This window comes from Podospora pseudoanserina, assembly GCF_035222485.1.
Source record: "Podospora pseudoanserina strain CBS 124.78 chromosome 7 map unlocalized CBS124.78p_7, whole genome shotgun sequence".
Classification (NCBI taxonomy): Eukaryota; Fungi; Ascomycota; class Sordariomycetes; order Sordariales; family Podosporaceae; genus Podospora; species Podospora pseudoanserina.
In genome coordinates this window covers 946199-972844 of record NW_026946671.1, presented here as the reverse complement: position 1 = coordinate 972844, position 26646 = coordinate 946199, and the positions used below count along the sequence as shown (strand labels likewise).

The window sequence follows — 26646 nt, the reverse complement described above, 5'->3', positions numbered from 1 at the left end:
AAGGGGTCAAGATATGGTACGAAATGAGAATTGTAAATCGGGTTTTAGATATTATCCTAACCAACTTGAGGTGGGTATATATAAAACTCCTAAACGCCCTTGTAAAAAAGAAAATGATACAAAACAATCCCCCTTAAACCTTCCCAGCCATCCTCGCCCTCCTTGCCTCCTCCTCCCTCAACGCCTCGCTCCTCGCCAAAAAGTCCTGTCTGGCCGCATAAGAGTCCTTGCTCTTCCCCGCCAGCTCCAGTTCATCCTTGATCCCCTCCTTATCCACAAACCCAGCCCAGTCCATCCTGCTCTTCTCGACAGTATTCAACTTCTTGGCCTTGGCCGCAGCAGCCTCTCTTGCCTTGAGCCTAGATGCCACCCCCAAGTTAAGATCGCTTCTCCTCTGACCCGTCGCCGGATCAATCGGCATCACCGGCTCAAACACGGACCGGAAAGCCTTTTTGAGTTTTCGGGTCGGTTCTTCTGATTCGGTCGTGTCTGTCCTCCCGGCCTGTTCGGCGAGGTAGAGTTTTGCCTCTGCTGATTCTCGATGGACGAGTTTCTCTTCTGTGTGGACCTTGCCGGCAAAATTATACGTGCGTTTGATTTTGATGAGGTCTTTTTCCGCGGCCGTTTCCTTAGATGATTTTCCTGCTTCTTTTTCCTGTTGCTTTTCTTCTTGTGATGGTGGTGGTGATGGTGGTTGGGGTGCGGCGGCCTCGCTGGTCATTTGCGCCCAGAGGGCATCGACGTCGATGGTTACCGGGCCGGTGGAGACGGCCGCTCTTTTTTCTGCTTTTCTGTAGTGATATTGTCAGTGATGAAAATGGCGGAGGGATTACCAGGTAGACTTACTCTACCGCACGCTGGGCTCTGGTCCTGATGAGCCCGCCCTCGCCTCCTTCGTCCTCGGCATCTTCTTTTGTTTGTCTCCTCTTTTTCTTTTTGAGACCCTTGGATATTATAGCTTCATCGCCCGAGTTTTCGAAACCGGCATCTTCTGCTGCATCGCCACCGGCAGGGCGTTTTCGTTTCGCGGTCGGTTTCGCAATCGCGTCTTCATCTTCATCGGCAGAAGCTGAAGATTCCTCTGCTGCTGGCGCGTTATCGTCTTCGGGGGCAAAGTCGGAGTCTTCTTCTGAAACATACTCCTCTTCGAGAGGGTCTACTTCCGGAGGCGCCATTTCGAACTGTGTATCTGCTCTTGAACTGGTTCGAACAATGATGGAAGGAAAGAAATAAAGTGGATCGCGTCCAAAGTTCCTCGGTTGCCTGCCGCGTTGTGCTCACCAACGGCGTGTCTTGGCGGTCGTAATGATGCCCCTCCCCCGCTTAGGTTTAACTCCGGGATTCATTCTCCTCAACAACATCGGCTGTTTGTGAAGAGCATCGGTTGCACATCATCTTACGTGGGAACGGCCTGGGGTCTCTAAGCGATGATAGCACTATCAGTCTTTCCCGGACAAGTGAACCCGGCTCACGGGTCCAATCAATACCGCTATCTCGAACCTGGGAAAGCTTGTCCTGCCCGTCGGTTCCGACATGTGTCAAGTTGTCCAATGAGATGTTGCTGGTTAAAATGGTAGGGCGTGCCCCGCATCTTGAAGCGGCCAGTCGTCGTCTTGGATCCGCCATGGCACGACGTGCCCGTGGAGTGTAGTGATCACGAGTCCGGGGATAAGGCATGAAAGTTCCTGCGGTTTGTAGCATAAAAGGAGGGGTGGGTGGTGGTGGTGGGAACTGTTGTGTGAGTTAGGAGGAGGAGGTAGCTTCATCAACCCCCAGCTTCTCGTACGTTAGCCATCACATATCAAAATGTCAGCCCTCACGCCCGAACAAAAGGAGCACTTCCTCCAGCATGGCTGGGTCAAGTAAGCCATTGCCATGTCCTTTCTACTTGGCCCGTTCATTCCTAACTCCTTCCTATAGAATCGAGAACTGCTTCACCAGAGAGCAAGCAGAGACCATAACTTCCAACGTGTGGACTCGCCTGGGCATGGACCCCAACGACAAATCAACATGGCACACCCTCCGCACCAACATGCCCTCTCATTTTGACTTTGACTCGTCCACCTTTGCCCCCAAGGCCTGGGCAGCCATCTGCGAGATCTGCGGCGGGGAGGACCGCATCGACCCAGCATTCAAGTACTGGAAGGACTCCCTCATCGTCAACCTTGGAACCCCAGAAGGAGAAAACAAGCCTGTCCCTCCCGAAAACTTTCCCGAGTGGCATGTCGATGGGGACTTTTTCGTACACTACCTCGACAGCAGAGAGCAGGGTTTGCTTGTCACACCCCTGTTCACAGATATCGAGCATCACGGTGGTGGAACCTACATCTGCCCTCCTGCCATCCCCAAGATCGCAAAGCACCTGTACGAGAACCCAGCCGGTGTCTGCCCAAGAATGGAGCCCCGTGGCGCACCAAACTTCAACCAACAAGAGAACCTGGACTGGTTCAACAACTGCGCCAAGAGCTGTGCTGGCGAACCCGGGGCGTTTGTCGAGGCAACCGGCAAAGTGGGGGATGTGTATCTGATGCACCCTCTCATGCTCCATGCGCCGTCGGATAACTCGCTCAGGAGAGTGAGAATCATCACCAACCCACCTATTGCGTTGAAGGAGCCGATGAACTTTGACCGGGACAATGAGGAGGAGTACAGTCTTGTGGAGAAGGTTACGTTGAAGGCGCTGGGGAAGGATAGGCTGCCGGGGTGGAAGATTACTGGGCCGAGAGAAGCAGTGACTCCGCTCAGGGTCAAAATCCAGGAACAGATGAGACTGGAGGAGTTGAAGAGACTGGAGGCGTTGAAGAAGCAGGCTGAGCAGACCCAGACTGTTACTGCTGCTGCCTAAGACAAGCGGTGAAAGGCTTTGTACCCAAGTAAAGAGCAAGATAGTATGTTCGCAGCAAACAAAATCAACAGACTTAAAGACAGATAAGACAGGATTAAAAAGCGAAACCCAACCAACCCCTGAATGTCGACATGATCAAGATCGCTTGGCATTTTGAGATCGGATCCCGGGTGCTCCCGCCAACCTGGCACCCCAGACGCTAAGACTTGGCGACAAACGCGCCAAGACGTTGTCAGACACGGTCCAACTTGAACGGTTAGACTTTAACATTCAGCACCCCTCGCTTTCGACGTCACACTTGGTCCTCACGTCCCCAGCTCTTCCACCCTAGCTAAGCCCAACTACAGCCCAGAAATGGCCGACAGCGACAGCGACGACTACTGGGTCCAGGAGCCCGAGTTGGCTCCTAATGATCCCATGCGCAACTTCATGCCGACGTCGTTTGGCAAGACATCCAAAGAAGCAAACATTGCGGCGCAAATAGAGCAGACAAGAAGAAAGGTCGAGATACCACAGAAGGAAAAAAAAGAGAAGAAGGCTGCTTCTGACTCGGACAGTAACAGCGATTCTGACGACGATGATGATGACTCCGAGTCTGACGAAGAAGACGAAGCCGCAAGATTCCCAGTCAGCCACGAGGTTGTCTTTACCACCCACGACCGCGCCGTCACCAGCATCGCGCTCGATCCAGCTGGCGCGCGCATGCTGACCGGGTCACTCGATGGCACCATCAAGTTTCACGATTTTTCGTCCATGACGCCGACGACCCTGAGAGCGTTCAAGAGTGTGGACCCGTGGGGGAGCAACAAGTCGGGCTCGACAGATTCCCATCCGATCCAGCATATCGAGTTTAGTCGGCATTCGGGCGGCGCATTCTTGTGTGTCACTGCGCATCCACAAGCCAAGATTATGTCGAGGGATGGCGATGTCTTGACCGAGTTTGTCAAGGGGGATATGTACTTGCGCGACATGAACCACACCAAAGGCCATGTGGGCGAGGTCACGACTGGGACATGGCATCCGACCGATCAGAATTTCTGCATCACGGCAGGTTCTGACAGCACATTGAGAATATGGGACGTCAACAACAAGCGGAGTCAGAAGGAGGTTATTGTCTTCAAATCCAAAGCACCTGGGTGTGCTGGGCGGACAAGGATGACGGCGGTGGCATGGGGTGCTCCACCATCAGGGGGCGCGCCGGTCATCGTCTCTGCTGCGCTGGATGGGTCCTTGGTCATGTACAGTGGAAACGGGCCATTCTCACGACCAGCGGCGGAAATCAGAGATGCGCACAAGGCCGATACATGGACGGGCGGTATTGATATCAGTTCCGACGGGCGGATGGTGGTTACTCGGGGCGGTGATGGGCTGATCAAGCTGTGGGACACACGCAAGTTCAAGCAGCCGCTGGTCAAGATTGAGCACCCTTCCACCTCTGACCGTTACCCCATGTCCAACATCAAATACTCGCCAGATTCCTCGTCCATCATCGCTGGTTCGGCATCAGGGCATCTTCACATCTTGAACCCCGGAAACCTCAGGCCAGAGCACGTCACACCTATCACACCCGGTGTCCCGCTCATTGTGGTAGACTGGCACGAGAGGCTCAACCAAATCATCACGGGCTCTGCCAACTCCGAGACACATGTTCTCTACAACCCAGAAAAGTCCCATCGCGGTGCCCTCGAGGTCATGTCCCGGGCCCCGAAGGTACGGCACATCGACGATGACCCCTCCGCCATCATGGATCAGAGCTCGGGTATTTCTGGAGATGCCATCGTGGCACCAGGGGCTCTGGGAGGAACCAAACGGGGTGGTGTTACGGCGTCCGGAAAGTCGAGAGATCCGATGAGACCTCAGATGCAGACAATCACACCGTTTATGCGCAGTCAGCCAGACGCAAAGCATATTTCGGAGAATATCCCACTGAGCAAGATGTTGCACGAGGATCCGAGAGAAGCACTGCTGAAATACGCAGATGCTGCCAAGAAGGATCCCATGTTTACCAATGCGTGGGCAAAGACGCAGCCGGTGACGCAGTATGCTGAGACGAGTGATGGGGAGGGGGAGGAGGGGCCGGATAGGAAGAGGGTCAAGAGGTGAAGAGATGGGGAGCATGATGATTTATGAGCATTGTTTGAGAATGTACATTGAATAGTCAGATACCAAGTGAATTAATTGATTGTTGCTCTTACTCATAACCCTGAGGAATCGTGACAGGGTTGTGTGTGGCCGGAAACGGCAAGTGGCATGGGGTGGCAGTGCTCCGACTGAAAACAGGGGCGGCACGGCAGCTATTAGGTAAGCCAGGGCGTACTAAAAATTGCGCAGGGAGCCTTGAGCACGGGGCCACCATCGCCCGCGCGCCATTCAATCTTTCTCGGCTCTTTGCTTCAACCTCTCCATCACTCAAGGGGTGACGGCGCGCATCAAAAAAATCACCAATCTACCTTTGCGATCCATCGAGGCCATCGTGAAATCGCCGACAAAACACGGGACGCGCTGTTCCCACCAACGACCACACGACACCCACATCGTCCCCCGCAACTTTTCGCGTCTTTCTCTTTTTTCACCACGCCCCGACCAGCCGCAGCCACTTCTTGTCACTTTTAACACATCCATCCACCCACCCACCAAACCCTCGTTGCACCACCACCGACGCGACAACCACCGCGCTTCCACATCGACACAGTCGCTGTCCACACATAACGCACCCACTCCCCACCCCCCGGATCAGTTTGTCATCGGTTCCCGTCGTCAACCCGGTCGCCCTCTCTGACGCGCCCGGCACTGGACCCGGCTTTACTTCGTGTCCAATACAGAGACGGAGCCCACTGCCACTCGTTTGCCTGCCCTGTTCGCGACCACCACCACCATCGACATCCCACCACGGGGCTCCACTTCCGCGACCGCGACCCAGATATGCTTGCACAGTAAAGGAGCAACATAATTGAATTGACTTTTGGTTGCCCCTCCCGACCTCACTGCCGACATATCATGGCTAGTGTTCAGATGTCGCCCGCGGTCCAGCACCCTGGGTCTGCCGGCCCTTCGGGGATGAGCGCCCAGCAAATGCAGGAGCTTTACCATGTGCGCATCCCCTTTTGCTCTCCTGCTATAGAGTACAATGTATCTATTTGACCCTGTGCTGACCCTGTGTAGAAATATCAACAGATGAAGCAACAGGGTGTTCCTCCCAATGACCCCGAGTTTATCAAGACATCGCAAATGGTCGCCCAGGCGCAACGACAGTGGGAAATCATGAAGCAACAAGCACAAATGCAACATCAACGGCAGGCAATGCACCAGCAACAGAGACAACAGCAAATGCAGATGCAACAAATGCAGATGCAACAGCAGCAAATGGCCAACGGCGCCAACGGTGTGATGCCGGGACAGCCCAACCGTATGCCTCAACCCGGCGCCCCTCAAGCCACCGCGCCTCCATCATCAACTGCCCTGGAAGCCTCTGCTCTACCGGCGGGTGCCAATCCTATGGCGGCCAACCCTGCTGGGCCTCCCCAACCACCAAAACAGAACAAGATGTCTCTTTCACAGGACCAACTAGCCCTGCTTCGGGACCAAATTTTGGCCTTCAAGATGCTATCCAAGAACGCTGGCATTCCCGCAAACCTTCAAAAGACAGTGTTCGAGCGCCGGCAAAGACGCCAGCCTTCTACCACTGAACAGGAGATGCAAATATCCGCCGCCAACGCCGCCGCCGGTGTATCTTCACAGGACACCCCCAAGTCTGGTCCCAACGGCGCAGCCCCAGCCCAAGAGAGCACTCCCTCAGTGCCTAATCCTAAGGTGTACAAGACATTCAAGAGTCCTTATGATGGGAGCCTCGTGCGCAACACCATCTCTTACATGGATCACTCCCGTCGGAAGAATCGTCTCATAATACCAGGCGTTTTCCCGGCAGGCATCGATTTCGAGCAGCTGAGGACAGACCGTGAGAAGATTGTGTTCAACCGGATGAGCGCCAGATATGCCGAGCTCAAAAGCCTGCCCGGCAATTTAGCTCACTGGGACGCAGCCAAGGACAGCCTGGAGGCGGACGACACCCTCAAGCGGAAAGCGATCATTGAAATGAAGTCATTAGCGCTGTACAGCAAGCAGCGCGCCCTGAGGGAGAAGATTGGCAAGCAAATGCTGCACTACGACAATCTCGCCATGACCACCAACAGAGCGTCGTACCGCAGGATGAAGAAGCAAAATGTTCGCGAGGCCCGGATCACCGAGAAGCTCGAGAAGCAGCAGCGCGATGCTCGCATCAACAAGGAGAAGAAGAAGCAATCCGAGTACTTCCAGGCCGTCTTCACCCACCGCAATGAAATCCTCGGCAATGCCCAGACCCAGCGTAACCACTCGACCAAACTCAACCGCCTCATGTTTGCTCATCATTTCAACATTGAGAAGGAAGAGCAGAAGCGCATGGAGAGGACTGCCAAGCAACGTCTGCAGGCTTTGAAGGCCAACGATGAAGAGGCGTATCTCAAGCTGCTTGACCAGGCCAAGGATACCCGCATCACTCACTTGCTTCGCCAGACCGATGGCTTCTTGCATCAGCTCGCCTCGTCCGTCCGTGCGCAGCAACGACAGGCTGCCCAGAACTACGGCAACGAAGACATCCCCGAGGAGAGCGAGCCGGAGGAGGAGGATGAAGAAAGCTCGCGCAAGATTGATTACTATGCCGTTGCCCATCGCGTCAAGGAGGAGGTCACAGCCCAGGCTGACATTCTAGTTGGTGGCAAGTTGAAGGAGTACCAGATCAAGGGCTTGCAGTGGATGTTGTCGCTCTACAACAACAACCTCAACGGCATTCTGGCAGACGAAATGGGTCTCGGAAAGACCATCCAGACCATCAGTTTGGTTACTTACCTGATCGAGAAGAAGCACCAGAATGGCCCGTACCTGGTCATTGTCCCTCTGAGTACACTTACCAACTGGAACTTGGAGTTCGACAAGTGGGCGCCCTCTGTCTCCAAGATTGTTTACAAGGGTCCCCCAAATACCAGAAAGCTGCAGCAGGAGAAGATTCGCCGCGGCGAGTTCCAGGTGTTGCTCACAACTTACGAGTACATCATCAAGGACAGACCGTTGCTCAGCAAGATCAAGTGGTTCCACATGATTATCGATGAAGGTCACCGCATGAAGAACTCGAATTCCAAGCTCAGCGCCACCATCCAGCAGTACTACAGCACTCGTTTCCGTCTCATTTTGACCGGCACCCCTCTGCAGAACAACCTGGCCGAGTTGTGGGCCATGCTCAACTTCGTCCTTCCCAACATCTTCAAGTCAGCCAAGACCTTTGACGACTGGTTCAACACACCCTTTGCGAACACTGGTGGCCAGGACAAGATGGAACTCACGGAAGAAGAACAGATTCTCGTCATTCGTCGTCTGCACAAGGTTCTGCGTCCCTTCTTGCTGCGTCGTCTCAAGAAGGATGTCGAAAAGGATCTCCCAGACAAGACGGAGAAGGTCATCAAGTGCAAGTTCTCCGCCCTGCAGGCTCGTCTCTACAAGCAGATGGTTACCCATCAGAAGATTCTCGTCAGCGACGGCAAGGGTGGCAAGACTGGTGCTCGCGGTCTCAGCAACATGATTATGCAGCTGCGCAAGCTGTGCAACCATCCCTTTGTGTTCGATGAAGTTGAGAACCAGATGAACCCCATGAGTGTCAGCAACGATTTGCTGTGGAGAACGGCCGGCAAATTTGAGCTTCTCGACAGGATTCTGCCCAAGTACAAGGCCACTGGGCATCGTGTTCTGATGTTCTTCCAAATGACCGCCATCATGGATATCATGGAGGATTTCCTGCGTTTCCGAGGGATTCAGTACCTGCGCCTCGATGGTACAACCAAATCAGAAGACCGTTCTGATCTGCTCCGCGACTTCAACCGACCCGACTCGCCCTATTTCATGTTCTTGCTCTCCACCCGTGCTGGTGGTTTGGGTCTGAACCTGCAGACCGCCGATACCGTCATCATTTACGACTCTGATTGGAATCCTCACCAGGATTTGCAAGCTCAGGATCGTGCCCATCGTATCGGTCAGAAGAACGAGGTCAGGATTCTTCGCTTGATCAGCAGCGCCTCGGTCGAAGAGAAGATTTTGGAGCGTGCCAGATTCAAGCTTGACATGGACGGCAAGGTCATTCAGGCCGGTCGTTTCGACAACAAGTCTTCCGAGACGGATCGCGATGCCATGCTGCGGACTTTACTAGAGACGGCGGATATGGCTGAGGGCGGTGAGCAAGAAGAGATGGACGATGAGGAGCTCAACATGATCTTGGCCAGAAATGACGACGAGCTGAGCATCTTCCACAAGATGGATGAGGAGAGGTCTCGGGATCCCATCTATGGTACGAAACCAGGTTGCAAGGGTGTACCGCGTCTCATGGCCGAGAACGAGCTTCCGGAAATCTACCTTACCGAGGGTAACCCGGTTGAGGAAGAGGAGGCGGTTGTTTTGGGTCGTGGTGCCCGTGAGCGCACTAAAGTTAAGTACGATGATGGGCTCACGGAGGAGCAATGGCTCATGGCTGTTGACGACGACGATGATTCACCCGAGGCGGCTGCTGCCCGCAAGGCCGCTCGCAAAGAAAGGCGGGAGAACAAGAGGAAGGGCCTGCTTGGCGGGTCAATCGAGAACTCCCCATCAGCCAGTCGCGCTAGCACCGAGGAAGTTGAGACGCCAGTCAAGAAGCGGGGCCGCAAGCCGGGCAGCAAAAACCAGGAGAAGCGCAAGGCGGAAGAGGGCGACGAGGAGCCGCCAGCCAAGAAGAGACGTGGACCACAGGGACGTACCAAGTCGCTTGGTGCCAACGGCTTATCGGGCGGCGGCATGTCTCCCGCCGTGAGGGAGAAGCTGCAGAAGAGCCTCAAGCGGGTCTACGACGGGCTTATGGACCTCGCCGTGGACGACGACGAGCCGGTGCCAGAGGATGAAAAGGACGACGACGATGGTCCGGCTAAGAGGCTGATCATCGGGCCGTTTGTCAAGCTGCCTCCGAAGAGGGACTGGGCGGATTACTATCTGATCATCCAGAACCCGATCTGCATGAAGGACATTGAGAAGAAGATGAAGAAGGAGGAGTACGGCAGCCTGGGGGCCATGAGGAGGGACCTGGATCTTTTGATCAAGAACTGCAGGACTTTCAACGAGGAGACGAGTGGAATTTGCATGGACGCTAGGATTATAGAGGTTTGCTTCCCCTTTCTTTTTTTGTGTCTCGACACGGTTACTAATTTGAGAAAAAACAGCAATTCTTCATCTCGGAATTCGAAAAGGAGCTCCAAGACCCTGACCTGCGCGCGTTGGACGAGCCGGCGAGTTCGTCGGCTGCTGGGTCTACCAAGGACACGTCTGTTGCGCCGTCGCTGACGGGTGACACGCCTCAGCCTTCCTCGGCTGCCCCTCCAGCCGGACCGACGCGAATCAAGTTGGTGTCCAACAGCGGGTCAAACGGCCAATTGAATGGCGGGGTGGGAAGTAGCAGGGCGCAGACGGAGGAGGATTAGAGAGATCAAAGAGGGAATGGGTATGATTAATTGGATTTATTGTATTAACGTATGGGTTTTTTTCTTTCCTTTTACCTAATGGGGGTCTTTATGTGGTGGTTGGTGGGGATTGGGGGGGGTGGGTGTTGAAATGATTTTTTTTGGGCGTCGTGGCGTTGTAGTCTGGTTTTCCTTATTTCTCTTTTTTGTCTCGGTGGGAACTTGAGGAAGGGAGGGGGGTAAGGAAAGGGAAAGAATTTTTCAGCGAAGGTATGGATGTCTGTTTTTGCAAGGGGGAACTAAACTTACTTTGCTTGTGATTTTATTTGATTGAGAGTTGGGGTGGGGGGCCCGGGGGGGCCGGTGAGATGGTGAATGATGGAGCGAAGGGGTTGTACAAGATAGGGAGAGGGGGAGTTGTAGCTTCTAGTGGAAGAGCAAAGAATCTCTTTTCTTTCGGTTTTACATTTTTTTTTTTGGTGATGGGCTGTGTGAGGATGGGATGGGAGATGTGGGGATCGTACATGGTGAGAAAGGGTACTGTGTGTGTGTAGCTTTGTAAACAGAATAGAGCCAGATCTCTTGTAGCTCTTTGCAAGGTTTTTGGCGTCATTGCTACATCCTTGGAGCGCAATGTACTTGGTGGTTATCAGCTGTCAGCTCTACACCTTCCACCCACGATCATCATCCACGCCTATGGCAGCCCAGCTGCAAAAAAGCAAAACTTTGATGATGATGCTGGAAAACAGAAAGTGATGTATGTGGTGGTATGTATGTATATATGTATGTGGGGGCCAAAAGATGGCCAAAAGAAATGTTCATGCTGTGGAATGCCTACTACAGGAATCGAACCTGTGCTCTTCGCATTACAAGTGCGACGCCTTACCACTTGGCCAAGCAGGCTTGTGCTTTGCTGATTGATGTTTACATGTCTCAGGATTGGCCTTGATGTCCGCCTGCCTTGCAGGATGACGAAGCCACAAACAGAAGGTCATCATCGTCGATGTCACATCTCGTCCATTGTCCCCTGATATAGACTTTCAGATTTTACGCTGACACTCCTCGGCACCGAGTTAGTGAAACCAAAACATGTGAGTGTAACACATCATGTTCTCCTTCTAGCTAAAACGCCATCATACATATATCATATCCAAACCGTCTTTAAACTCGCGTCTAATTCACAACCCATAAACCATCCCAAAAACACCCAACTCCGACCTCCAAAACATGCAATCGCTTTCAACCAACACGCCACCAAGCCATCTACCTAATCCTCAAAACAAACCAATAACATCCAAAATCAATGCCCCTCCACCAAAGAATTACACCCCCCCAAAACCACCATCCCCACCACCCCCCAAAAAATACTCAACCGCCTGTCATGCCCCAACCCCAAGCTCTCCGCAAACAGCTGCAAACCCACACTCGTCATAATCCCCGCCGTCACCGCAAAGATAACCGCGTACGCCGTCGCATTGATCTCGAGCTGCTGCCTGTTCGCAATCTTGAACCACACCACCGCTATGCTTGCCCCCAGGGGCTGCGACAACCCCCCCAACAGCGAAGACCAAGCAATGGCCTTGAAGCGGGACCCGAGAGCCATGTAGAGGGGGAGTGACATGGCAAACCCCTCGGCAATGTTGTGAACAAAAAGAGCCATAAAGACGTTGAATCCGAGGGCTGAGTTCACGTGGTTGGTTGCGTAGGTTATGAAACCCTCTGGGAGCTTGTGGACTGCAATGGCGATGACAGTTTGGAGGCCAATGGCGAGGAAGGCGTTGGTGGGGACGTGGTGGTGGTGTTGTTGGTGGTCGTTGTCTTCCGGTTCGGAAGGATGGGAGCAGCAGGAGGAGATACTGGATGCGTCGGTGGGGTCGGTGGTGTGGGAGTGGGAGTGGGAGAGAGACTCCTCGTGGGCATGGCCATGGTGGTGGTGGTGGTGGTGGTGGTGATCGTGGAGAGAGGCACAGGAATGGGAGCGGCTGATGTTATGGCTGTGGTGGTGGGAGCTGGTCACCGACTCAACGTGGTCTTCGGCGATGGTCGCGGGGATGGACTTGATCGTGGCGTTCCGGGACAGTGCCGTGCGGCCGTTAACGTGCTTAAAGCATTCTTGTCCACAGGGGTCCGTGTATCCGAAGCAGGGCCCGTCTTCGTCGCAGTTTGGTTTCGTGTCCTTGAAGAAGGACATTACTCGCTTAGAGAAGAAGGAGGGTCTTCTAGACTCGGAGGGTCGGCGGGTGTCGATGCTGGGGAAGTGGGTGATGACCTCCCCCCCGGGCTCGGCGTTGCCGTTTACCACTGGACTGTGTATGTGTGCGTTTCGTTCGGTGGGTAGTAGCGGGGTGGCCTCGTTGACTTCCACCATGTTCAGGGGACCCGATGGCCGCCGGGATTGCCGCCGGGGCAAATGTGCCCTCGAGTGGTGGTGGTGCCGGTGATGTTGGGACTCTTCGTCAGGGATTTCTTCGTGTGTGTGGTCACATTCCACTATGTGTGACGGGAGGTACTGGTGCAGGACGTGTGATATGAGCTGAATGCCAAAGAAGCCCCCAACAAAGCACCCCATCATGAGTAATCCCGCCTTTTGCCTGTCCCACTCATCCTTAAGAAGATAGCGCATGGCCGAGGGAAGCATGCTGTTTAATGCCGAGAACACCATGACACCGAAGCTCAAGCTGAGGGAGCATGCGAGGAAGACATTGCTCTCTTGGATGCGGAAGTCGCGCTGGCCGGGTATTAGGCGAACAAACACGTCGATGCATATTATTGAAGCGCCCGCGATGCATGCTAGACGGAGAATTCGAGGTTAGCGAAGTGGACAAACAATTGACAGGAATCCGCCTTCAAAACGGTGAGAACTGCTCGTCGCATGGCGTCCTACACGACCAAACGGCCCTCGGGAATGATTGCGTCACGCACCTATACCGCTCACCGCACACATTATCCATCCCCTCGTGTCATTGTCCAGGTCGCCTTGGACCATGATGAACTGGGTGCAGTCCGCTCGCTCGCTCGCTCAAATACTATCTAGGTCCGTTGGTGTCTGTTTTTTGTTTGTTTTTTTTTGGTCTTTGCAAACGGTTTGTGGGGGACGAGGAACCCTGACTCGCGGCTTTCAAGGTGGTTGTTCTCTGTCGGTAGGTCTAGCTCCGGTGTCTGGATTACGGATTTGGTGCAGTCGAAGAAAGATTGACATTCGACAATGTTGGGATCAGAATCAAAGGAATGAATGGAAGGTAATCAGGAAACGAGGGGGGCGGGAGGCGAACAAAAGGAACCCCAGTTAGGTTGTCGTGGGTGTCATGCGGCAAAGGTGGGTAGGCTTTGAGAACCTCGATGGCCTTTTGCCTTCTTTCGGTACTTGTCAAAAAGCGACCTTCCTCTTTTCTGTCCTTCGAGACTAAGCCTCCGATTGCTCCCCGGAGAAATGCCAACTCGAGCAGGTAATACTCTATCTATGACTTGGCCGTCCAAACACCCTCTTTGAAGCGATAAGGCGGCCTTGCGTGTTGGCCAATGTGCCGGGTGTCATATGTGCGGCAAAGACAAAAAAAAATGATTTGAAAGATAAGCAGAACTCCCTCCCCCACTACATCCAGATCCCACCCCATGGCATCATCGTCATCATCATCAAACTCCGCCGTGGAGAGTTGCGCCCATCCCCCGCCATGGCTGTGGAACAAGGGTCTCTTTGACCGCCCAGCCTCCATTGCCAATCACCAACAGGGCTGACCTCACTCCTCAGCGGGCACCTTGATGGTTTGCTGAAGAAGGTGTCTCGACGTGGCCATTGTGTCGCCTGTGCTACAGAAAAGCATCGCCTCGTGGGCACTATTGTGTAACTAGAGCTAATTAACCCCCATGCGAACCATGCTTCTATCCCATTTGTGCTCCCATACAGATAATTCATGATCTCCCACTTCTTCAATCGATGAGGCTCGGTGGGGTCGAATGCTTGAATCTGTCTGACCCCACGGTGCCTTGCAGGGGTCTTTTTACTGCCGATCAACAAATCACGGTAATTTTTTCCAAGACAGCCTTGCCCACCCACCACCGTCACCACCACCACCACCATCCAAAGGCTGAGACAACCTTGATAGACACTCTTCAGCGGTGTGGTCACCTCTTCAACCACAACACCACCATGTCAAAAGTAACCTTCGCCATTGTCGCCGGCGCCGGCGCAGCAGTCGGAGCAGCAGCCACAGCCGCCCTCTTCAACAAGTCCTCCTCCTCCTCCCCCGAAGGCCCCAGGGCCCCTTCTCCCTCCCCCGCCGCCGCCGCTCCCGGTGCCAAACCCCCATCCAAACCCCCCTCCGGCCCCTCCCCCGTCAACCCCTCGGGCCTCTTCGACTACGGCTTCCCCGGCCCCACCTCCGACCTCGCCTCCCGCACCTCCTTCATCTCCTCCTACGACCGCCGCACCCGCAACCCCCACTGGGTAGCAGAGCACATAACCCCCCAATCCCTCTCCCTCAAATCCGGCGACCGCAAAAACTCGCAATTCCTCGAAGACCCCTCCATCCCCGAAAAATTCCGCGCCAAACTCAAGGACTATTTCCGCTCCGGCTACGACCGCGGCCACCAAGTCCCCGCTGCCGACTGCAAGTGGTCCCAGTCCGCCATGGACGAGACGTTTTACCTCAGCAACATGTGCCCCCAGGTCGGGGAGGGGTTCAACAGGGATTACTGGGCGCACTTTGAGGATTTCTGTCGGAGGCTAACAAGCAAGTACCCCAGTGTGAGGGTGGTGACGGGGCCGTTGTATCTGCCAAGAAAAGAGGAGGACGGGAAGTGGTACGTCAAGTACGAGGTGGTGGGCAGCCCGGCGCCGAACGTGGCGGTGCCGACGCATTTTTACAAGGTCATCTTTGCCGAGGAGAAGGACTCGAAAGATGGGCCGGTGGCGGTGGGGGCGTTTGTGCTGCCCAATGCGGTTATTTCTAATAGCAAACCTCTTCAAGAGTTCGAGGTCCCGTTGGAGGTGGTGGAGAGGGCATCGGGGTTGGAGTTTGCGGACAAGTTGGATGTGAGGAGGAGGAAGAGGCTTTGTGCCGAGACGAGCTGTAGTGTGATTGTCAAGGAGTATGCGCAGAGGCAGAAGGCTTTTGAGAAGAAATAAAGGGGGGAAGGAAGGGGGTTGTGTATATATAATCTACTGTAGATAAATACGGAGAAAATTAATAATCAACATGTAGCAACTGCCTTTCGGGGTGCTGTGTGTAGGGTGCTGTGTGTAGGGTCTGCCCATAATGCGGCCCGGTCACGTAAGCTCATGTTTGCTTATTTTCCATGCAGCAGTTTAACTGCCTGGGAGATGAAGCGCCCCTACCTTATCTATGAGGCAGTTCGTGAGCTGGTATACACTACAAAAAACATACAAACTACGGGCCCGCCAAGAAGATCAAAGGAAAGATAACCTTAGCTGTGTATAAAATCTAAGCGTCAATCAGATCAGGAACAGCTGACACAGTTTACGGGAGAAAACATTAAGCATCTCAAGCTGATGGACATTCTTTCAAATTGAAAATGTGCTAGATAGTTTGTTTTCCCATGCTAGACCTCACTTCTTATCTGTTCAAATGTTGGGCTTTGCAACTTGGCCCGTTGCCGTTACACTTGCAAGATGCTAGTATCATGAGCATCGACGACGAGAAGGCGGATAACAAGTGTATCCCTACATGACCCCTAAATTCCGTTGAATCTTGCGTTGGTTGAACATCCCGCGCACGTAAAATACTTCTATTCTTCAGGAATTCATCAGCCGTAGTTGGCTTGTGTCGGTGGATTAAGGTATGGAACATCAGCGGTGTAATGACCCTGGCTGAGGCGCACGTAGGCTGGACTGGAGGGGGGAATGTGTTGGTCGCAGTTGAACTGGATATATTGGGAGCAACTTGGAGCGGGAATCGGAATGGTATTCAGGTGGGCAAGCCTATATATTGCAGTGTTTATTGGGTTGGCAATCGCATTAATAGTTGGAGCGGCAGCTGGAGCGGTAGTCTAAGTGGTAGTCTGAATAGCAGTGGGAGTGGTGGTTGAAGCGTCAGTTCCGATGGAAGTTGGAGTCTTGACAGCAAGCTTGTCGATCGAGTCTTTGCGATCCCTGGCGCGCTGTTCCAGTCTCTCTGGCCCAAGAGTCAGAGATACGCCGTTTCCATGGCTGATGGAGACTGATGACGAAGTCGGTGTCGTGATGGTCAGAGTAAGGTGTGAGGGTGTCGTGGAAAGCTGAATGTTTGTTCCAAGGGTTTCATCTTCAGTGTCAATAGGAGTGATGGAGATGGAAGGGGCAGCCGAGGAGGGAACTGAGATACATTGTGTAGGTGTAAAAGGGTTGCCCTCAGCTCTTGCTTTCTTCAGCTCGTTTTCCAGGCTCTGAATCCTAGTTTTCTGCTTATGTAGCCGTCTCACAGCTTCCTCGGAAAACTCGATGAAGTACCTCCACGATGAGTAACCCCTTTCTTTGTCTTCAACGGTGCTCTTGTCACAGACGGCAGTCTCGTAGTATGCCTGCCAAGCGTCGTGTTCCCATTCATAGAAGTATTCAGTGGTCGGGTGGATGTCAACGAGGTCGGAAGGCTTGAATTTTGGTGGGGATTTCTTGGGCCATTTTGGCCGGGACTGTTGGTTGGGAGACAAGGACCATGAGGGATTGCAGAGAAGCGAAGTTGTTGACGAGCGATATTGTATGTAGTTGTGCGGGAGAAAACAGGCTCATCAACCTCGCGCCCAAGAGCAAAAACTCTAAATTTCTGAGCTCTGTTTCTCGGTTCCGAAGCAATCACCGACGTATACTGTTGCCCTCGGAGATCCAGGACAGGGACCGGAACCTACCATCTTCAGATTACGGCTTGCTCATCCGTAGCATTGTGATACGGGTCAGCATGGGTCAATTCGCTTGACATGATCTGCTATTGAGGTCGATCCCCGCTTGATGTATTCTGCTTGTGACTGGTTGTGACGTGACTGACTTTGACTGAACCTGTTGACTCCAGGAAATAACTCCTCTCACCCTTCGCAATACACAAGATATCTTCCTCCTAAACTCTTCATTCCAATATTCTTCTACTTGGCACTTCTATCATTTAGGAATTCGACTACCATATGATGACAGCAATGCTAACAGAAGCCCACCTCCCCCCTTCTTACCATTCCACCACTCACCCCTCCGTCACTGTCCTGACATCAACAACCAAATGGTTAAACCTTAACATCGGCGGTCTCAGCAACGAAGAGGCCGCCGCAGCCCTCTTACAATGGGCGGCCTACCGGCACCAGCTTGCCTTGATCGCAACCGAATGGCTCGAAGTCGCGGAAGCCGGCACCTAAGACCACTGCCACCACCAGTAACCCCCACCCCCAACCCGGAGGAGCGAAGAAAAAGAAGGGAGAGAACAAGTCAAACGTATATTCTGTCGCGCAATTCAACGGCTTAGCACTCTATCTCCCTCCAAAAGAGATGACAGCGTGGAAAAGTCTTATCAAGTGGCTGCACAAGACGCGCGAGGACGCACCTGTTGGGAGCACTGGGGGAGAAGGGTCCTCAACTGGATCTAAGAAGTAGGGTTTGAGGCAGTGGTGGTTGAGCAAGTTGCTGTTGTACACACAAATATCAATACATGAGTCAACCCTCGTTCACAATCACAGAGAAACAAACACCAGCCAACATCGCCCGCTTCGTGAGTATTCTCGGCCCAGGTGAGTGATCTCCATCATCCCAATGAATATCTACCTTTGTCATCTCAGTCCCCCTCTCCCAATGTTTCCCATCATACCAACCCCTATCAACCCCAGCACCCGCAACTCACATATCAACACAGGACCAGTCCAAGTAGCGCCATCCCACTAGGTACAGCAATGTCCATCCCCAATAGAAACCCCTCCGAAGATGATACTCGCACAGCGGCTGAATATATCGAAACTTCCAGGTCGCTCCTGCGTCGCCTAGTTTCCCCGAAGGAAGGCGACAAGACCCGTCACAAGGGGGATGCCCTGTTCTTCCACGCCAACGAGTGTGAAGTGATCCACAGACTGCTCCTCAACAAGTTTGGCGAAGTGGAATATTGGAGAGGGTGAAGAAACTGGAGAATCTTGGGTCACCGATAATGCTAGTAGAGGTGGAGGGAGTGGAGGAAGAGGAGAGTGCGCAGGAACTAAATAAACCGTGCTCGAGCGGTTCATCCGGGATCATTGTCCTAGATGGCCCCTCGACTTCTTGAAACATGACCCAGAACATAGATACCGTGGCTGAGCAGCAGATAGGGATCGGAGACCTGGAGAGGCAGGTCGAGGAGTTAAAGCGTAGGGTTGAGGAAATTAATATGCAGCGTGCTGCGTGCGACTGGCTGGATTTGTGACTAGGGGTTGACTAGCTGGAGTGAAGGTTACTTTAGGTAGACAGTCTTCAGAGAGAGAATGGTCAGCAGCAACTCCCCGTCACAATCCAGTCACACCCATAGCCATAGCAACCATAAGAGACATCTCAAATATTGTATCCACACTCTTTCGCTTTCCCCCCATTCAAAGTCTTCCAAAACAAGAGGAATGACTCCCCGGCCATTTACCTTACCCTGCCTTCACCATTTCTCTCAGATCTCCGTGAAAGAACCTCTTTCACTATTGCCACTGTGTATCTATCTACCTGTCCCATCCCAATCCTCCATCAGCAATATTTCCTCCTCCCAATTTCCCACGCACTTAACAACTCCACTGCCACTCAACACTACCCCTACGCTACCAAGCCCAGTGCCAGCAACACTCCCGTCTCTATCAATCCCCATCAAAGAAATCCAACTCTCAGACACCACCCAACTTCACGAAGATGTCATACGAACTTCCCAGCAGAATGGATTCCATGCACCATATCGTCAACCCCAATCTTCGTTACCTGATGGATAATCCTCCTTCAAATGGCGAGAATACTCTCAGGTGGCATTGGAGAGAAAGTTACGACGACGAGAATCCTCCCCTCCACGATGAATGGAAAATACGATGGTGTAGACGAGGTCAAGTCCCTCAAATCATGGGCTTACTACTGGCACGACTTCTCCAAGGAAGTTTTCGCCCGGCTCGCCAAGCTGGGAACCAGGAACAAGGAAATCGAGTCACCCGAGACGAGACTGAGGCGGTTGCACCACGGGTGCATAGGTTCCAGAATAGCAGTTCATGGCATCTTCACCCCGACTGAAGACAGCGGCCAACAGACTACCATCGACGCGCTGGTGAAACGTGTCGAGGATCTTGAGGGCATCTACACTCAAAACACCATGGCCGATCAACAAAAGCCATCGGCGCCCTGGTGAAGCGGATTTGGTCATCTCGACGACAGCAGGTTGATAACCTCCACGACACCAACCTCCAACCTGCCCTCACCAAGCAACAGAAAATCATCAGGGGCCTGGAGGAACGCCTGGAAGATCTCGAGGACGAAACCACCAGCCAGACCGTAGCCGAGCAACAAACAGACATCGGGGAACTGAAGAAACGTCTGGAATACCTCGAGGTTAACAGCACCAGCAACACTCTAGCTGCTAAACAACAGACAGCAATCGACACCCTCGCTAAAAGGGTTGAGCAGCTCGAGACGTTCATCAAGAAGTTCTCTGCCTTTGCCTCTGCGGCATCTACCATTGAGCTAGCGGTCACTGCTGGGGATGCGGACGCCCGCTGAGCTAGAGTATCGCTCATAACCGGTGAAAGGTACCAGGAAGCTAGGAAACCGCCGGACAAACACTGCGCACATCGAGAAAGATCTGGGAAGGAACAGTCAGAAGTTTGCCTCACAGTCATAGCCGTATCAGCACCCATAGTTGAACGAGCCATCACAAAGATATACCTACCTTGCCTTAATCATCCCCGAAACCTCCAAAAACAAAGCGATACTTGACCAACAGCCCTTCTCACTCTTTCTCTCAGAATCCCGTGGAAGACACATATCTCACCCTTCCCACTACATATCCACCACCAGCAACATCCTTTTACCAACAATTCCTGCCTTACTTCCCACCCACGAGTAACTCCCCAGCTCTCAACCCGCCCAAGTCCACCATCACCACCACCCTTTTCCGTCTCCATCAACCCCCATCAAAACAAGACAAAGCCAAAACTCCCAGCTCACAAAAATGTCATCCCACCGCCCCCTCCCACGTCTCCTCCCGCACCATCGACAGCCTCCTAGAGCAACTAAACAGCAACAAAGAGCACAAGAACCTCCTCCGGATACAAAAAGCAAAAATCCTCGATACCCAACACCGCTTCCGCAATGATACCGACGAGGCCGTGTTCTTCAAGCAACAGGCCCGCTACTGGCACGAATTCGCCCAGATCACCGCCGTTCCGACTCGCCAAAGTGGAAGCATGGGGGAAGATACTGAGGAATTCACACCACGGGTGCCAACAGACAACCACCATCAGCGCCTCAACAAAACGAGTTGAACATCTCGAGGCATTCATCAAAGAAAAAACATCCACCATTGAGCCACCACCACACTGACGCCCCATGAAAAAGCCGTTGCCCCCAAATGTCCCACCTGATTGAAAACACACACCCGACGATTGGAACATCCCAAGGCGAAAAAAGAAAGCACAGACAGACAGGGAAGCAGATATATCAAGTTGGCGGATTATACCTAGCTAGCTAGCATCATCACCCATAGTCGCAGGAAATATCAAAAATATTATATTCACACCTCTCTTGTCTCCTCCCATAATCCCCAAAAACAAAGAGCAATGTCACCACTAACTATGTACCCCCCACCTCCCACTCCTCTCCTCTCCTCATTTCATCCCCTCAAAACTCCAGACACCATCGCGAATAACAAACCAGTCAAAATGATTATCAACTCCTCTCCTCCCTCTTTCCCCCCATTCCCTACCATCCATCTGATGTGCTTCCCTCCCAAAGTTATACCCCCACCTAAAAAAATAAAATTAAAAAAAAACAAGAAACCAAAATCGCAAACTCTGTGTTTGGAAATAAAAGAAAGAAAGAAAAAAACCTAACGGTTATAGCAACTAGAAATGTAATTCTTGAAAGAGACAAGACCAAACGAGAAAGAAGAAAGTGATAAAAGAAAAGAAAAAAACTAACCGGGGAATCGATCAAAAACGCACAAGTAAAAAAAAACCAAAAAACAAAAGAAAGAAAAAAAAAAGAAAGAAAAGAGAGCCGCTGGTCACAAGTCCCAAGCCAAGAAGAAAGCCCCCTCCTTCACCCATCAGTATCATACACCCCCATCACTTACTTCCTCCTAGCAGAGCTCCTAACCCCCTTCCTAAACTTACTCACATCCGCCCTCTTCCTCCTCCCGCTCGGCGTTCCCGCCTCCACCTTCAACCCCCCACTCCCCTTGCCAACATCAACCGGACTAGCGGTAATAGTATTCTCATCATCCACATCAAACTCCAAGTCTCTCAACGCCTCCTCGTCCATATCCGTCAACTCTTCACTCAGACTTCGCACCGCTTCCCTCCCGGCCCACTGCTTCTCCACCGCTGACGTCCCCTTCAACTCAAACTCTTCAAGGTACCACGGAATACCACCATCAGAAAGGACATTATGGTGTCCTTGTTGTTGGTTGATGCCGAAGGAGCCGTTTGACTGCGGTGGACTCAGTGGACCAGAGTGATTTTGTGGTTGCGGGTTGGAGGCAGGATTGTAGCCGGCAAGGGAGGGTGGTGAGTTTGATTCCTTGGGGATGCCGTTGGTAAGTATCTGCGGGATGTCAGTCCGTTGAGTGTCGTTGTTTTCTTCTGCTGTGACGGAATGGGCGGAGGACAAGGCACCGTTTGTTTCGGCATCGTGCTCGTCCGATTTGACCTCTATGCTTCCATCGCCAATGTGCTCGGTGCCTTCCATGGGATCGTCTGGATCCCCGTCGGCATCGACATCTTCGTCTAACTGATCAGCGACGATAATTTGGCCTTCCACAGGTGCGTCCGCCATGTCGACATCTTGTGAAATACCAGGGGCCAGGCTGCCGTCTCCTGACACCATGATGGTAGCTGCCGGACCGGGCTGTCTCAGCTCAGTGCTAGCCTCGATTATGGCCTCGAGTTCCGCCTGCAGACCCTCGAGAGGCTTCTTGCATATTTCCGCCTCTGCCTGCAAGGCGGATTCGAGAAGTGGCTGGAGTGACTTGAGCATTCGCTTTCCTATCCTTCTCCGGTCTTTGACATCTGCATTGCCGCCGTTCTTGACTGGAGACGCATCAATGCCGATGCCGCGAGATTCTTCGGTTGCCGGCACGGCTGGCGGATCGTTGATGCCTGCGTTGATGGCTTGGCACAAATCGGTGGCAAAATGTAGTGTGGTGGTGTAAAACCGCTGGTCCAGTTTGTCTTGCAACTCTCTAAAGCCCGGCTTGAAGATGTTCTTGTCAAGTCTATGATGTGTCAGTAGGTGGTCAACAATAAGGCGGCACGCATAACTTACAGGAAAGCCTTGTCAAGCACCGGTTGGAGCTTCTTGTAGACCGGGAAATAGCAACTGTCGACAAAGTCCTGCTCCAACTCGGCCGCTTCCAGCTTTGAGGCTTCCCGCTGGACAATTGCATCAGACAACTCCTTGAGCTGTTCCAGATCTTTGACGAGGCTGCCGCAAAACTCGATCCTTCTGGCCAGTCTTGTCTTCCCAGACGGACCCATGGCGGCAAAGTTGCGCCGTGTCAACTCCATCGACGAGAACGTCTCCATTTGAAGCTGCAGCCGTTTGAGTAAGGCGGCTCCACGCCTGGCCTCGCGCTTGAGGGTCCAGTAGCGACATGTTTCGGCGACATAGTCTTTGCGCTTCCGTATTGGGAAGCGAGAGAGTGAGCTCTCCACCGTGTCAAACACAGCTTGGGGGATAATGGGTGCACCCGACGGCAGCTTCCAGATATTCTTGGCCGGCTGTCCCTTTTTCTTATCTCCGAGAACAGTATTCATTTTGGCGCCTGTCAACTGGGACTCGTCAGGGGGGTGCTCAGTTATGGCATGGCGGTGGGTAGCGGCTAATTGAAGGGCCGACGCTTGACTATTGGCCCAAATGCGCCCCTTCATGGTCCGCTTGTAGAAGCGCTTCGCATCTTTTGTCGCTTCAGCGACCGCATTCTCCTTTGCATAGTCCTGGGGACAGTGCTTGTCGCAATACGCCTTGAGCGGCATGCTGTCCAGCACAGCGAGAGCGCCCTGGCTGTTCTTCATCTTGAGAAACAACCGGCAGCGCCGGGCGCAGGTGACATGGAAGGCCTGGTAACAGTTTTTGTTAGAACACTGGATGCAGGCTCCCATGCGCTGACTGCAGATATAGCACGTCAACTTCCACCGCGTCTTGGGCACTTTTTCGACTTCCATCACCGGCTCCATGAAGGTGTGGTTCCCCAAAGACACCTCGGGGATCCACATGGCGCATAGCAGATGTGCCCATTTGGACGAGTTGGTCTGCTTGAAAGCCCCGTCGGTATTGGGGCAGAAAATGCATGTCTAAAAGAAATCAAAGTCAGCATCATCATTCGACACCTACCCGACAAAACTCGGCGAAAAGACCTACCGGAATACCACGACCAATCAACTGGCACTTCCTGCACAACCATTGCCCCTCGGGAATAAACGGCACACCATAGCATTCTTGGTGAACCGCCAAATCGCAACCGTCGCAAAACACGATCGCGTTGGTGTTCTCGCAGTCACCGTCGTCGCAGATGGCACATTTGCTGTCCTGCTCTTCTCCAGCTTGCGGCTCGCCATTAACTGCAGCCGCAGAGCTGGATCTCGGTCTGTGAGTCTGTGGCGGCTTCGGGTTGGGCTTCGGTATCCTCTTCTCGAGCGCATGCCACTCCTTTTCAATTTTGGTTATTGTGATCTCAAAGATCTCACGAGTTATTGGATCCAGTTCGGTCGCCTTTCGCCGACTGTTCAGATCCTCGAGCCACATATCATCTTGCTCGTCCATATCGTACTCCACACGCCCAACCACGCCGGCCGTGTGCTGGACTGGATCGCCTGCCGCCGAGACAACAGCGACCTGTTCCAGGTCCTCCTCAGTGTTGGCATCTATCGCCTTGATGAGCTTGCGATCAGGCCGGATGAAGTTGTCGCTCTCCTGATAGCCCACATTCATCATCGACTTGTCGACATATCTCGCCTGGCCAAACGTTTTGCTCTCAAAAAGGGCGATACGGTCGATTTTTCGGTATGATGGCATCTTCAGATCCAGCCGCTCTTTCGCGTTCTGGCTGTGAATAGGCAGTACTTTGGGGACCTGGGGGGTTAACCCAAGATCCAGTGGTCGGGTGGCATACAAGGAGACCGAATCTCTTGTTGGCCTGGCAAGTCGACGCCTACTCGGGGTATCTGCTAGGCCGGAAAATGATGGCTTTCCCTGGCCATTAGGCGTGCCGTTTGCACCTGTGAAGACGAACGCGCCGTCCTTAGTAGGGGTACTTGCGCCATTCAGGAGGCTGGCAGTATCTAGCGCAACAGGCGTTGGGGGTGCTGGTTTTGTAACTATGCCGTCTACTTCGTCGGCAGGAAGCACTGCAAAGGTGGCCTCGATGTCAAGATTTGGGTGGAACTCCTCCCATCCTCGCTCCTCTCTGGGCTTGTACCCCTCGCTCTGGACGACAGCGGCCGCCAGGGCTGTTGCTGAACTGTATTGCATATCGTCGAGTTCGTCTCGGTTCACGGCCGTTCGTATCCTCGTGCTTCGTTCTCTGCGCGGATAAACGGTAGGGGAGGGCTGCGCATCGGTCCGGGCTGAGGCTCGCTGTCTGGACACGGTAGTTGCTGGCCCTAGATTTTCGGGTGGGACTTCGCCACCATCGTCGTCTAGATATCTCCCACCACCTCCCGGGCCTCCGGGGACATATTTACGCTTCTTCAAGGGGGGTTCTGTTGCCGGGAGGTCTTCTGGAAACTTCCTGACGCGAGACGCGCTGGTTGAGCCGGTGCCCTTGGGCCGCCCTCTGGGACGGCCCCTGGACTGACGTCTTGGCGTTGTTGGCCCTGACGCCATGGCAAAAGGTGAGCAAGGTGGTTTTCGGGATAGAAAGTGAGGTAGAGGCTGCTCGGCGATGTCGTCAGCGGGATCAGCGCGTAGTTGTTGCTCGATGCGGGGTCGCTCGAACAGGGCGGGGTTTATTGGCTCGCATTGGTCATGTGTGAAAACTGTGTTCTTTGTCAACGCGGCGGTGTGCCTGCTGGCAGTTGGTGAGCTTATTTCGATGGTGGGTGATGCAAAGTGTCAACGAAACTCGACAAACATTCAGGGCATGTCGTCAAAACGCGTGGTGTAGTTCCACACAATGATTAGGTAAGAGGGGCTTTTGACAGATGAGGCCCGTGCGTGACCAGGGTGTGGAACACTCAGATGCACGTGCTTTTGAAGATATCCAACTTAGATTCTAGCTTTGGTGTCAAACTCGTAATCGCAAAGGTGGCGCGCAGTCACTACGAGGTAGAGGAACTATGCACAAATGAAATACCCGTCTTATTCACGTCTTTTTGTAAGAGCAAGACCAGGGAAGCGCATGAGGTTCTAGAACTGCGTGGGGACGCTAGGCCAGTGAATATCACCACAACTGGAGCCCCGCTTGTTCGGTTCGCGACACAATGCTTCCCTCGTGCAGAAGGGTTTGAAAGAGCAGTCCAACGCGCAAAACAAGATCAAATGGGATCGGAAAGGGTCAATTGACTCTATATATATTCCAATTGCTCTGCAAAACTGTCAGGTGACCCCCATCGGCCCCTCCCTCTCCCTGTCAGCCCCCTGAATCCATGTTGGTTCCCCTGATGCAGACTCGCCTTGTAGGGCTGAAAGCTGCAAAGCAGTTTCTATTTTGGAGTTCCCAATGACGTGGTCCGCTCCACTCTGCATCTTGAGCAGAGCACCTTTGCGACAGGCCAATGGCTTGGTTTCCTCTGCTCTGGGACTCCAGTCGAGATCGAACTTGCATAACTGCCATCCGGGAGGGGTTGTTTTCATTTGCCATCATTGGTCCCAAGCTCTTGGGTCAACTTGAGATCCATCATCCCACTTTTGATCTCCGGCCTCCGCATTTTGTTGTTTCTTCCTCTGCAATTTTCACCGACTGTGGTCATCTCCAAACATTGCCAACCGCTTGTTCTTTGGACGGTGCCCAACCTCCCTCTTGAAACCCGATGGCACTTCAATCTACATCAATAAAAAAACTTTTCGCCCTCTGCCCATAGGGATTTGTGCCGACGAGGTGCTCTAGGTTCGTTGAATCAATCATGACAGCAATCATCAGATTGACTTGTCCCGAATGGACTAATTGATCAGACAATTGA

At 53.1% G+C, this 26646-nt stretch overlaps 8 protein-coding genes and 1 non-coding gene across 9 annotated transcripts; 5 read left to right on the top strand and 4 right to left on the bottom strand.

Moving 5' to 3' along the window:
• Positions 1-88: 88 nt before the first annotated feature.
• On the bottom strand, positions 89-4896 carry SWC5 (swr complex subunit). Its single transcript, XM_062950581.1, has 2 exons — positions 847-4896; positions 89-791 (listed from the first exon to the last, which is right to left on the bottom strand). Exons 1-2 carry the CDS (start codon positions 1173-1175, stop codon positions 134-136), a joined length of 987 nt encoding a protein of 328 aa, XP_062796609.1. The 5' UTR covers positions 1176-4896; the 3' UTR covers positions 89-133.
• Positions 1807-2845, top strand: QC764_709590 (uncharacterized protein; the record flags this gene model as incomplete). Its single annotated transcript, XM_062950580.1, has 2 exons — positions 1807-1862; positions 1921-2845. The coding sequence occupies 2 exons, from the start codon at positions 1807-1809 to the stop codon at positions 2843-2845; spliced, it is 981 nt and encodes a 326-aa protein (XP_062796610.1).
• QC764_709580 (uncharacterized protein) lies at positions 3200-4948 on the top strand (the record flags this gene model as incomplete). Its single annotated transcript, XM_062950579.1, has 1 exon — positions 3200-4948. One exon carries the CDS (start codon positions 3200-3202, stop codon positions 4946-4948), a length of 1749 nt encoding a protein of 582 aa, XP_062796608.1.
• A 268-nt stretch (positions 4949-5216) lies between these two features.
• SNF2 (transcriptional regulator) lies at positions 5217-10374 on the top strand (the record flags this gene model as incomplete). The annotated part of the gene is made up of 3 exons (XM_062950578.1): positions 5217-5935; positions 6008-10057; positions 10117-10374. Exons 1-3 carry the CDS (start codon positions 5843-5845, stop codon positions 10372-10374), a joined length of 4401 nt encoding a protein of 1466 aa, XP_062796607.1. The 5' UTR covers positions 5217-5842.
• An 810-nt stretch (positions 10375-11184) lies between these two features.
• QC764_0104770 lies at positions 11185-11256 on the bottom strand. Its single transcript has one exon. It is a non-coding gene; the product is annotated as a tRNA-Thr (tRNA).
• Positions 11257-11366: 110 nt separating this feature from the next.
• ZRT3 (Zinc transporter) lies at positions 11367-14386 on the bottom strand. Its single transcript, XM_062950577.1, has 2 exons — positions 13276-14386; positions 11367-13143 (listed from the first exon to the last, which is right to left on the bottom strand). The coding sequence occupies exons 1-2, from the start codon at positions 13337-13339 to the stop codon at positions 11654-11656; spliced, it is 1554 nt and encodes a 517-aa protein (XP_062796606.1). The 5' UTR covers positions 13340-14386; the 3' UTR covers positions 11367-11653.
• On the top strand, positions 14288-15478 carry NUC1 (nuclease; the record flags this gene model as incomplete). The annotated part of the gene is made up of 1 exon (XM_062950576.1): positions 14288-15478. One exon carries the CDS (start codon positions 14288-14290, stop codon positions 15476-15478), a length of 1191 nt encoding a protein of 396 aa, XP_062796605.1.
• Positions 15479-19268: 3790 nt separating this feature from the next.
• On the top strand, positions 19269-19661 carry QC764_0104740 (uncharacterized protein; the record flags this gene model as incomplete). The annotated part of the gene is made up of 1 exon (XM_062941108.1): positions 19269-19661. The coding sequence occupies one exon, from the start codon at positions 19269-19271 to the stop codon at positions 19659-19661; it is 393 nt and encodes a 130-aa protein (XP_062796604.1).
• A 1937-nt stretch (positions 19662-21598) lies between these two features.
• QC764_709540 (uncharacterized protein) lies at positions 21599-25547 on the bottom strand (the record flags this gene model as incomplete). The annotated part of the gene is made up of 3 exons (XM_062950575.1): positions 23888-25547; positions 22793-23820; positions 21599-22742 (listed from the first exon to the last, which is right to left on the bottom strand). The coding sequence occupies exons 1-3, from the start codon at positions 25349-25351 to the stop codon at positions 21599-21601; spliced, it is 3636 nt and encodes a 1211-aa protein (XP_062796603.1). The 5' UTR covers positions 25352-25547.
• Positions 25548-26646: the final 1099 nt, after the last annotated feature.

Bases quoted from the DNA above. Each gene is read 5' to 3' on its own strand.
- SWC5 (XM_062950581.1), bottom strand. From the start codon at position 1,175: ATGGCGCCTCCGGAAGTAGACCCTCTCGAAGAGGAGTATGTTTCAGAA. The intron at 792-846 runs GTAAGTCTACCT...ATATCACTACAG, and splicing joins AGAGCCCAGCGTGCGGTAGA to AAAAGCAGAAAAAAGAGCGG.
- ZRT3 (XM_062950577.1), bottom strand. From the start codon at position 13,339: ATGGTCCAAGGCGACCTGGACAATGACACGAGGGGATGGATAATGTGT. The intron at 13,144-13,275 runs GTGCGTGACGCA...TTCTCCGTCTAG, and splicing joins GTGTGCGGTGAGCGGTATAG to CATGCATCGCGGGCGCTTCA.